The sequence below is a fragment of the Sciurus vulgaris genome (genome assembly GCF_902686455.1).
Source record: "Sciurus vulgaris genome assembly, chromosome: 11".
Lineage (NCBI taxonomy): Eukaryota > Metazoa > Chordata > Mammalia > Rodentia > Sciuridae > Sciurus > Sciurus vulgaris.
This window is the reverse complement of record NC_136472.1, coordinates 110,768,797-110,780,813: the sequence shown is the minus strand read 5'-3', so window position 1 is coordinate 110,780,813 and position 12,017 is coordinate 110,768,797. Positions and strand designations below refer to the sequence as shown.

The window sequence follows — 12,017 nt, the reverse complement described above, 5'->3', positions numbered from 1 at the left end:
AAAAGATAAATGATATAATTTCTTGTGGAAAATATTGCATTTTTCCATTGTGGTGCATGACTATTTATTAGCTGTTTTTAGTGAGGAAGGGCTCCCTATGCCTGCCCCTCACCTCTGGTTTTGAATTGGCTCGGCGTCCGGTTAATGGTAAATGATGTTGTTCAAGTGGGAACCACACTGGATTGACAACCAGGATGCACTTGTAACTCCAGCGAGGTAGTCATCCTGTGAGTGGCACAGCCCTCCTGTGATTCATTTCCTCTCTGGGAAAGAGAGAAGTACAGTCTCGTTGCTAAAATTTGTCTTATACTAAATCCTGTCCTTTAGAATCTGCTGGAAGGCCGCATTGTTCTTCCTTGTATAGACATGCAATTGTGAATCATTTTTAAAAAGCAGATTCAGTATAATTTTTTGTAAATACTCAAGCTTGCTTCATAAAGCTGTTTATAAAAGCAGATACAATATTCATTTTTTTAATTGCTTAAGTCTGCTTCATAAAGCTGTTTATAGGCTTTCTCACATCAACTTAATTTAGTTTTGATCCAAAAAATGAAGGGGGGCATATAGTGCTAGGAATAAGCTAGAGTATTTCCAAGCTTTATGTTAAAATCTTGAAGCCTGTTATGCTTTTTTTTTTTTTTCAGTCTGGTAAAGAGGTGCTTCATAAAAGTTAGATAATTGGAATAAAGGGACCTTAATTTCAGTCTTAAATTATTTGAGTTCAAAACCTTTGCCGTGTTTTAATTGACTTTACGTTTGTTTTTATCACGCTATGGTCCTATTTGGAGAAATGAAACTTTAGCAACATAGGAAGTTCTAGTTTGCCCATGATGGTATATGAAATTATAGGCAGCACATGACTTATAATTTACTTTGTTTTTGTGAAACTCTTCTAAAATAGAATCTCCACTTTCTTTGGCCAAAAAGAATTGCACTTTTGCTGGGTGTGATGGCGCATGCCTATAATCCTAGTTGCTCAGGAGACTGAGATAGGAGGATCTCAAGTTCAAAGACAGCCTTAGCAATGGCAAGGTGCTAAGCCACTCAGTGAGACCCTGTCCCTAAATAAAACACAAAATAAGGCTGGGGATGTGGCTCAGTGGTTGAGTGCCCCTGAGTTCAATCCTGGGCACCAAATAAATAAATAAATAAAATAAAAAGATTAAAAGAGAAAGAATTGCACTTTTTCTTTTGTAGTGTATTGAACCCTTTACCACTGAGTTATATCCCAATACCCTCCCACCCCCTTTTTTGAGATAGGGTCTTGGTAAGTTGCTGAGGCTGGCCTTGGACTAGCGATCTTCCTGCCTTAGCCTCCTGAGTCTGGAATTACATGCATGTGTGCCATTGCACCTGGTGCTTTTTCTTAATCATTTATTTTAAGGGTGAAAATAAGTCACAAACTATATGGGGTCACCGATGGGTGGGGCTTCTTTTTCTGTTAAGATGCTCCATGGCCAGTTGTATTGCCACTGTCCTGATTATTAGCATGTTTCAGTTTTTATTAAGTTTAAAAATTTCCTTTCCTATTATCCCACAACTAAATACAGCAATGAAATTTTATCTGAAGTCAGGAGCACTATCCAAATCTGATTTGATGTGTGTAGGACACTGCGCATTCATTGAGTAGTACAGATTGTGTTAAATGGGCCTGAAATAATGTTCAGGAAAGAGAATCACTTTCTATTCTTCTTGACACAAACAGTTTGTCACAGATATGCATCCCTGTCCCTATCTTGTTAGTGTAGTCGTTATATTTTTCATTACAAGTTTTATGCAAATACTCTAGTTTTCCTTGATTAGGTTTACATGAATACATTGCAATTATAGAGTAGGTGTTATTAATATATGCAATTAAACATGTAATTAATATGTGTAATTATATAGTGAGAGGTAGGCCAGGACTGGGCTCTATGCTGATTTATTGTATAGGTGCTGCATGCACAAAGACCGTCAGGATTTTATGCTTAACATTTACTCCCACTGTAAATCTGCAGTAGTTTGTCGTCAGGGTATATGCTTTTTCATTTGAGTTCTGGAGAATTATTTTTATGGTTGTGGGAGCAACTGGATTATGATTGCCTTTTACTGTAGCTATATCAAATATTCCACCCACAGAATTGACAGAAAAAAATATGTGGCGTGGTATTACGGTCCCGAGTATGCGAACAACACTGCATTGGTAGCCACACCCTGGAAAGCACGTTTTGTGTTTGTGTATTTATTTACTTAATATTTGCAGTTCCCTGTTAAACTCACCTGTTAAGTAACCTTTTTCTCTCCCATGTGTTTGGTTACTTTTCCTCCTTAGTTACATGTCCTCCTTTTGAAGCACCAGAGAGCATCTTTTTACTTTCTTTGCCCCCGTCAGTATTCATCATGTTCTTGTCCATCTCATCGTCACTGCACATTTTTTTCAAGCTCTATAAACAGGGCTGACATACCCCCTTGCTTTCTTTTCAGGCCTAATTCTGCAGCTCTTTCCCCTGTTCCTCATTAGATCTCTTGACTCTGCGTGTGTTTCTTTTTCTTAAGAAGAAATTCTGGACTTAAATAATGGCAAGAAAACAAGAACAAGGATATAACATTGTAAAGAACTAAATCGGGGTAGAAGTAAGGTAGATTATTGAAGTCTGGATAAAAGGGAGTAACAAGGGTAAGCAAGGTTGATTCTGAGATATGCCCCTTTCCCCAAATAATTGTCCCAGATGTGGACATGATCAGAGAGAACTAAGAAGCCTAGCTGATCAGCATCTTAACATGACAACAGAAGGCAGACATAGGCATAGTATTGTTCATGGGCAAAGAAGTCTAGGTTATAGGTGATTTGAGTGTGCTCAAAACATTGTGCAGCATGTCATTTTCGGCGTTCTAGTTAGGATGTTGGGGATGGCCCAAGGGCCCAGTAACTACCAGCGTATAATTTTGATTTGAGTGCTTAAGTAGAGATGCTTTCCTCAAAAAACATGAGCAGTAAAGGTTGACTGGGATTCGTATGCGGCATGTTTCCAAGGGGGACCTGGGAACAGATGTGTTGTCTGTTCTGAATGCATTGGGATCCATCCATGTTTTGCTTACAGACCCCCTTCTGTCTGGTGCACTCTGCCCTCTAAAAGCTTCCTGAATTGCTTTGTAAACAAGGCAGCTACTACAGCTGCAACTGTTGGATTTGGACTTTTGCCAGCTTGAAATTTATCCCTGCCCTAATGCTATATATCTGGGAACAGAAAAAGTGGGGGAAATTTTTTTCTTTTTCTTTTTTTAAAGCATATGGAAGCATTTGCTGAGGAAGATTGTGTTGAGGCTAAAGGAGCTCAGGTTCCTTAAAACCTCATGCATTCTGCATGGATTATTTTGACTTTTTATTCTTTGCCACCAGGTCAGATTTCAGCACCTTTCTTGTACTTTTCTTTGGTTACCGAGTTGGGGTACTGCTTCATTAAAAACCCATAATTCCAATGCCCTTTATCAGGGTGGGCCCCCTGGGTTCAGGAGGACTAGATTTGGCCCCTTGAGTGAATGAAGGAAGATTATTTTTCAAGATTTTTTTTTTTTTGGTATGCCATTATTTAACAATGAAACAGGGCAAGGGGTGGGAAGAAAGAACAAAACAAACCCCTAAACAGAAAAAGGATGAAGTGCAGAATGTGATTTCTTAAGAAATCTTGTTTGCGGATTAGTCCTACCTGGCAGGTGCTTCAGGGACGGTATGCTGCCTGGATTTCCTGTTTCCTTTGTATATAATATAGAGAGATGATGCAATGTCTTCTTCCAGTGCCAAATGCCAGTGTTCTTTCAAAAACTGAAGTTGAATTTCGCTTTATTATATTCTTGGCTTGTTGATGAGCTTTCCACTTAAGCCTCTTTATTCCTCCTTCCTTATCTAGCTTTTGAGGTCTTCTGCTCAGGTGGATTCCTTTTTTCTTCTCACTAGATCAGAATTTTTAAAAAGTTCATTGTTCATCTGTTCATGTACTTTATAGCTGCATAGGCTTCTTTGACCTCTGTGGGCTGATGATGTGTGACACTGTGTGACTAGATTTGGTATTTGCCCATCTGTATGCTTTTAGTTTGTTTCATATTACTGGATTAGAACTAAAATCTATTTCATTTTAGTAGCAGCACAAAGCACCAAATCTTGAGTTTCCTGCCAATAGTCTACTTTTGGAGCAATATCAAAATGTAACTTTTCTGTTGGAATAAGTATTTTCTGGCCAACATTCTTCCCTTGCCCCTGACTTGTTTGTGATGAAATAACATTGGCTTCTTTCATCTCAGGGATTGGATTATTTAGGAGCCCTTCCACATAAGAAGGATGTCTTAACTAATTTTCTTGGAGTAGAGTTGATTATGAATATGTGCTAGAAGGAGGAGCTGTGTGGGACCTTTGGCATGTAATATGCCATAGTAAAAGGAGGATTAAATGAGATTTCCCAGGATTATGATGGAGCACATCCTTCCTATGTCATCCGATTTTAGATCAGTGACCAACACAGTTGTGAACTTCCCCACAGCTTTTGGCTGCTCCTTATCTTACAGGAGTGCTGGCCTGCGTAGTGGGATAGAAATCCAGGCCTTCATTGATTTATTCCTTTTGGTTTCAGTCCCAGATCTTGAACTGTGCAGGGATTTCAACTGATCAGGGACAGCCAACTAGCTGCAGTAGAAAGAAATGAGCTATTATGCTTGGAGGGGAAAATTGTTGTTTGAGAAACTAAAATTGACACATTTTCTTTAGGCAGAGGAAAGCTAATATGTTGGAGTGTTGTTATTATTTTTTTCCAAGGGGGACATCTTTCCTTTATTCCCATTCCTAATCTTCACATGTAAAATACAAGGCAGTGTAGCTTCTATTTAAGCTGTTGCCAATACCAACATTTACCACCTCCTTTAAAGTTTTTTTTTTTTTTTTTTTTTTTTCTTTTTTTGAAGGGCTCTGTTTGAAAATTTGCTTAGGGCTGAAACTTGTCATTCAGTTTCTGAGCCCACAGGCAAGTTATTTCCTCTTCTTTACTGCAAGGAGAACACTTTTTAGAAAATTGATAATTAAGGGGTTTATTTGGCATTTCAAATTGCTTACCCTTATTCAGTACACAAAAACTAAAACTCTACTTTCAGATGACAGCTCGTCATTTCAAAGCACCATTTGAAATAAAAATGCCTCTTGGCGACATGGGAGCGTTTGTAAACCTTCCTCATGTAGAACATCAGAACACTGGGTGCCTGTCTAGTCATTTCAGGAATACTTGATGAAACTCATGCTCCAGTCTCTCTATGCTGAGGTGCTGCTGGCCCCATGCCCCTTATCTGTGCTTTGGTTCTTTTTTTCTTACAGTGATGATGGATTTGCATTGAACTTACCCAGAGGTTCAGCTTGAAAGACCATAAACCAGGGTTAGGGAACCATAAAACTAATTTTTCCCCCACACAAACATAATACATGAGAGAAACGGAATAAGGTCTTTGACCCTATTGTTACCATTATTAACCAGTAGCACTCATGGTTTTGGAAAAGTTCAGTGAATGAGTGAATGGGGTCTTTTTAGCTTCACCCAAACCTTTGTAGCACATCTAAGGCTAGAGTGGGTTGACCTTCCAGGTGGTGAATCATTACAGTTATTCATTGTGAAATTCAGCAGCAATAACACATTATACTTTAGTGTGATATAGGAAAGTGCTTTTCTGGTATATATACACAAGACTAGATTATTGAATGTTTATCATGCTTACTCAACTCTGGGGGCATTTCATAATTATACATCACTTTTTAACATAAAACTACACAGTGATGTATAAACTGATAGTTATTTTGAAATATATAATTTTATTTGATTATTTAATCTTCATTAAAGAGTCTTCATTAAATGATCTTGGTTTTGTTGTCATGTTTTTAAAAATCAAACATCTTTAAACTTCTTAAATATATTCTGGGGTCTGGCACGGTTCATGCAGGATTTGATTAATTTTTTCTGACTAGAAATACTTAAGGAAGCAACGGAATATATGAATAATGAGGGAAGAAGGATTAGGATATTTTTAAAGACATAGAAAGGAAATTCTTTTTAGGATAGGGAATTTAAAGATAACTCCTTATGTTTATTTACATGCCAATATAAAATCAAGGAAAAAATGATGAGGAAACTGGAAAAAAAAAAAAAAAAAAAAAAAAAAAAACCCAAACAAGTTAAGCATAATCCATGTGGAGAGTCTAGTAAAGACCCACATTTAGCTGAGCCTGGTGGTGCATGCCTGTAATCCCAGCCACTCTGGACGCTGAGGCAGGAGGATCACGAATTCAAAGCCAGCCTCAGCAACATACTGAGACCCTAAGCAACACAATGAGACCCTATCTCTAAGGGAAATATGAAAAATGGCTGGAGATGTGGCTCAGTGGTTAAGTGCCCCTGAGTTCAATCCTTGGTACAAAACACAAACAAAAAAAATAAAAAACAAAAAGACCCACATTTTATGATGTGTATTATTTTTGAAATGATGTATTTGATATTTATAGCAAACCTAGTTGAAAATAATATAGGGAATCCATAACCACACTTGGCTTTATCACATCTTAACCCTTTGCCATGTTAGCAAACCCCATATTGCCTTTGTCTGTTCCCCTACCTTATTCTCCACCCTCCTTCATAGGATTAAAGTATAATTCTGAGTTTAGTGTTGATCAACCCTGTCTGTTTTAGTCATTTTCTTATAAATGTGTCTATAGATATGCTGTAGTATTTTTGCATGCTTTAAACAAAATACTGACAATGGTATAAATACTGTGGTGCTGGGCTAGGGATGTTGCTTAGAGATGGTGTGTGTGCTTAGCATACACAAAGCTTTGGGTTCCATCCCCAGCACTGCAAAAATAAATAAGTACATCTATAAATAAAAAGTAAGCATAAATAAAGCCATAATACTGTGCTGCCATATTCTTGAAATTTGCTCTTTACTTTCATTTTACTTGTGAGATTTATTCATCTTGATGCATGTAGCTTTGGTCTTTAAAATTTTCACTGCTTTATATTTTTCCATTTTGTGGCTATACCACTATTATTTATTCTGATCTTGATGGATTTCTAGGTCATTTCCAGTTTTTTACTACATCCTCAGTAAAAGGAAGAACATTCTTGCATGTGTCTTCTGTGTATTTTCTACTTTTGAATGTGTACGGGAATTTCTCTGGAGGAACACCTGGAAGTGGAGTTGCCCTGGGTTACCCTGGCTTCCTGGATGAAGCTCACCCATGGGACTGTGCTCACTGCTGGTCTCTCAGGCCTTCCGTGAGACTCCTATCACATCATATTTCTCGAACGCTAGTATTGCCAGATAATAAAAATTTTTTCTGTCAATTTGTTGGTAGTGAAAATGTATCTCCTTGTTTTAATCTGCATTTCCCTGACTCCTGAGGCAGAGTTTCATTGCACATTTATTGGCCATTTGGGCTTTCTCTTCTGTCAGTTGCTTGGTCTGATCCTTTGTCTGCTTTTCAATTGGATTGCTTTGTCTTTTCTTTTGATATGTAGAAAGTCTTTATGTTCTGAATACTAATCCTTTGTTACTTATATGCATTTCAAGTCTATGGCCTGTCTCTTTACTTTGTTTATGCTATCTTTTGTTGAACAAAAGTTTTTAATTTTAATGTAGGCAAACTCAATCTTTTCCTTTATGGTTTGTGTTTTTTGTGCCTCCTTTAAAAAAAAACCTTCCTTACCTCCAAGGTCATAAAGATGTTCTCCCTCTCCCTCTTTCTTCTTAAAGTTTCAGTGTTTTACATTTTACTTTTTTAATGTATTAGGAATTTTGATGTATGGCATGTACTAAGTATCTAATTTTTGAAGAGTTCATCTTTTTCTCCAGCCTCTACATCTTTGCTAAAATTTGCTAAGTTCTTCCAATTTTTAGGACTTTGTACCTTTTTGCTTTCTCACCAGCAATGTGCAAAGGTGCCTCAGCTTCACACATAGAGTATACTGTCAAATGTTAGAGTTTTGTGAATCTGATCAGTAAAAAAATGAATGTAATTTTCTTTTTATGATTAAAACTGACTATTGTCAATTGGGTTGTTTTAAATTACTCTTCTGTATAATCCCTTCCTGCTTATACCTCTTGCCTATGTTTTTTTGCATAAGGGTGTTAGTATTTTTCTTTTGGGACTCTTTGTATGTTAAGCATGTTATCCCCTTGCCTAATGAATTGCAAACACTTTTTTCTAAGTACGTCATTAGCTTTTTTTTTTTTTTTTTTTTTAACCTAGACAAAATTATTGATTGTTTTTTATTTCTGGAAATACCTTTTCTTTTCCTACTCTCAATTTATGAACTTCACCTGTTTTCTTTCAATAGTTACATAGACTTTTTTTGTGGGGGAGTGGGATAAGGTTCTTTTAAAAGAGTTATATTTTTAAAGCAGTTTTCAGTTCATAGGAAAATTAGGAGCAAAACAGACATTTCCCTGTCTCCTCATATGTACATCTCCCATTATTAACATCCCCTACCACAGTTGTATATTTGTTAAAGCTCTACACTGACACATCTTTATCGTCAGCGTCCATAGTTTGCATTAGGAGTCACTCTTGGTGGTGTACATTCTGTGGGTTGAGACAAATGTGTAGTTACAAACATCCATCATTATAATGCCATACCAAGTATTCACACTGCCCTTAAAGTCCTGTGTTCTCTGCCAATTCGTACGTCCCTCCTTCCAAGCCCTGGTAATCACAGTCTTCTTTCTATCTCCATCATTTTGAATTTTGCAGAATGTCATATTATTGAAATTATGCAACAGGTAGCCATTTCACATTGCCTTCCTTCACAGTAATGTGCATTTAAGGTTCCTTCATGTATTTTCATGGCCTGATAACTCATTTGTTTATAGAATAAAACTGTTATAAACATCTGTGCGTGGGTTTCTGTATGGACATAGTTTTCAGCTCTTTTGGGTAAATACCAAGAGCGTAATTGCTGGATTGTACGGAAAAAGTGTGTCTAGTTTTGTAAGAAACAGTCACAGTAGCTGAACCACTGGTGTTCCCACTGGCAATGATTGAGACTTCCTGCTGCTTTACATTCTCACCAGAATTTGGTGCTGTCAGTGTCCTGGATTTTGGTTATTCTTATAGGTGTGTAGTGGTATTTATTGTTTTCAGTTTGCATTTCCCTGCTGACATATGGTGCTGGGTATCCCTTCATGTGCATACTATGTATCTATGTGGCTATATGTGGAGTATATTCTAGTATAGAATGTGGGATAGTATGCAATTTAATTTTTTCCAGTAGCTACCCAGTTTTCCAAACTACGTCTTTCCCATTCATTTGAGATATTACCTTCTCATGTACCAACCTTCTGTGTACTCTTGGGTCAGTTTCTGAGCTTTTTGGTTTGCTTCATTGCTATGTATATAAATTCAAGAAACAAAACCACACTGTTTTACTTGTAGAAGCTTTACTATATGTTTTAATACCTAGTAGGGTTTGCCCTATCCCACCTCAACATGCAAACAACATAGACATGCATATACTGCTTTTCTTTTTTAGATTTTCTTGGGCATTCTTTGCTTGGTTTCTCTTTAATTTATTTAAATTTTGAATTTTAAAACCAACAGATTTAGTTAACATCCAAATACTTTGTGTTTCCTTTTTATTTCTAGAGACTTTATTTGCTACCTACCATTGACTGATTTTTTTGTTTATTGTCATTTATGCTTTAAAAGAAAGTGCATTTTCTATTAGGTAGGTGCAGAATTTTATACATCTATTACAGACATTTTTAAGGAATAATTTAAAGTTTATCTGGGATTCTGAAGTAAATTTGAAGTGTGTTGAAGATTCAGATTCCCTCAAGTCTGGTCTCTATCAGATATTCATCATGTAGGTTAGTGGGTGGACTGCAGTGTAGGACCGTGAACCACTGAGATTAAATGAAAGAGGTGCTATGTAGAACTTTCTGGAGAGAGGATTCACCAGTCTTTTAAAGATGTTCTGTCATCTCAAAAAGATAAAGACTCGTTTAGTTAAGTTCAGAAAAATAAGGGAAATTAAATCCCAGTAACGAAGAATGAGAAGTGACTTGAAAAACCGGGAGATATAAAAAAATAGATCTTCCTGTACTGTTGGGCTCAGGATATGCTGATTATAAAATCAAGTGTATTTAAATGTTTTAATGGAGATCGTTTCTAAGAGGTAATTTCTTATTATTTTTGCAATAACTGGTGTTTTTTTTTTTTTCTTTTTCTCCCTTTTAGGTAAGTGAGTCTTGCACTTGGATACATCAACTTAAGAATGGATGGATGTTTAAGCTCCATCCCTCGTCTTTGCTGCTGTGTTAGTAAGTCATAGACCTCATATGTGGCAAGGGTGTTGGCTTGACAAAAGATAATAGATAATTTCCCATTAAACCTTTGCCTCTTTCACTTGTTATAAATGTTTTGTTAAGAACTCTTTTACATGAGTGATCTCTGAGATTACCCAGAAGAATAAAGACAGAATCCTTGCTTTCAAGAAAACTGGATTTTAGTAAGGATATACCAGAAAGAGCTTGGGTTCTGGAGCTGTGTTATGTTTGAATTCCACTCTTCCATTACTAATTGTGCAATAAGTCAATTGGATATCTTTTTCTTTCTCAATGTCCTCATTTATTAAGGAGGTACGATAGCCTATTTCATCAGATTGTCAGGAAGGTTAAATCAGAGAATATTTATGCTTATCACAGTGTTCTAACAGTCATATTTAAAAATATTTCTTTCCAGCTTCAGTTCTTTATCTAAACACTCAGAAAGAAACAGCAAGGTCTAGAATGTGGGAAAATAGAGATCAGCTCTCTTCCTATATCTCAAGTGTCTTTGGCCGAGATTCAGGGACTCTTGAAGACCAGGCACCAAAGGATTTTGTGAAGGAATCTGTAGTGGGTCTAAATAAGGCACTTCCAAAGCAGCAAACATGTCCTTGAACTTCCTAGTCACATTAGAAAAGCCTACTTCAGTGTGGCTTAGGTATTGTTTCGTAAGTGTCCTTAGTTGAGTCCCTGTGAGTATGTTAGAACGTTATGTTGGGAAAATATTCCTTTGTTTAATCTAAAATGGAATTTAAACACATGAGTAAAGAATGTAAGCTGAGATCATTTGATCTCATGTGATTCTTTAAATAATTGTCACATCGTTGTATTCAGAATTATCTAGCTATCTGACCTAGTGAACAGATGAGTAATATTCTCTGAGAAGGGGAAGTATATACAATCTGATTTTGAAAGTGGAAGAGAACTATGCCTGAGTTGGAAAGACACCCATCAGAAAAGGCAGTGGAAAACGCAGTCATGGGCACTTTAGTTTGTATGGCTCAAATACCTCTTGCCCAATGGTGAGAAATGTCCCTCTCTAAGGAGAGGCTGGAGCCAAGGGAGACTACAGTTCATTGCACATTCAGAGATTAAAATATCTCCAAATTAGTTCCAGTGAATCATTTTAAATTATTTTAAAAGCCCTTTATATTTTAATCAGAGCCTATTCACGACCAGTTAATTTGGATGGCATGTTCTAAAATTACTTTCCTCCAATGAAGTGTTGTGCCATTGCCATAGAATGCAGAAACCCCAAGGAAGAGGGGATTTGGAAAGTCTGAGGGTACCGTGGAGCTATTGATCTAAGTTGGGTGTTTATTATTTAAGAGTAGATAAAGATTTTGTTCCTGCCATCTGATTTAGATGGGATACGGTGTAATGCTACTTGTATAGAAAGGGTGATTGGTTCCATAGGACCCCAGAAGTCCAGCAATGTGCCTATTTTCCCAAATATTCAGGGAAGATGTCGTGCTATGGCATTCCTCAAATATTTGCTTCTATATTTGAATATAATCTTTGGTTTAGGGAAGTATCACATTAGCAGTCTACTGAAATCTCAAAATCTTTATCCATCATTTTCTAATTTTTCCTGCACTTAGTAAAGTTTCTGTAATTAATAACTATATGGAATACTTGTTAAGTCATTCATGTAAATGTCATAGAGTACAATGCCCCCCTTATTGTGA

At 36.7% G+C, this 12,017-nt stretch overlaps 1 protein-coding gene across 8 annotated transcripts in view; it reads left to right on the top strand.

Annotated features, from left to right (window-relative positions):
- Positions 1–12,017, top strand: part of CADM1 (cell adhesion molecule 1) — a 316,950-nt gene that overhangs the window by 88,891 nt on the left and 216,042 nt on the right. The window contains exon 2 of one of the 8 annotated variants that reach the window (XM_079104468.1): positions 10,241–10,323. The exons of the other annotated variants lie outside the window; for them this stretch is intronic. Within the exon in view, the coding sequence (XP_078960594.1) occupies positions 10,278–10,323 (46 nt within the window). The 5' untranslated portion in view covers positions 10,241–10,277. The remainder of the gene's footprint in view (positions 1–10,240; positions 10,324–12,017) is intronic. 8 annotated transcript variants of the gene reach the window in all.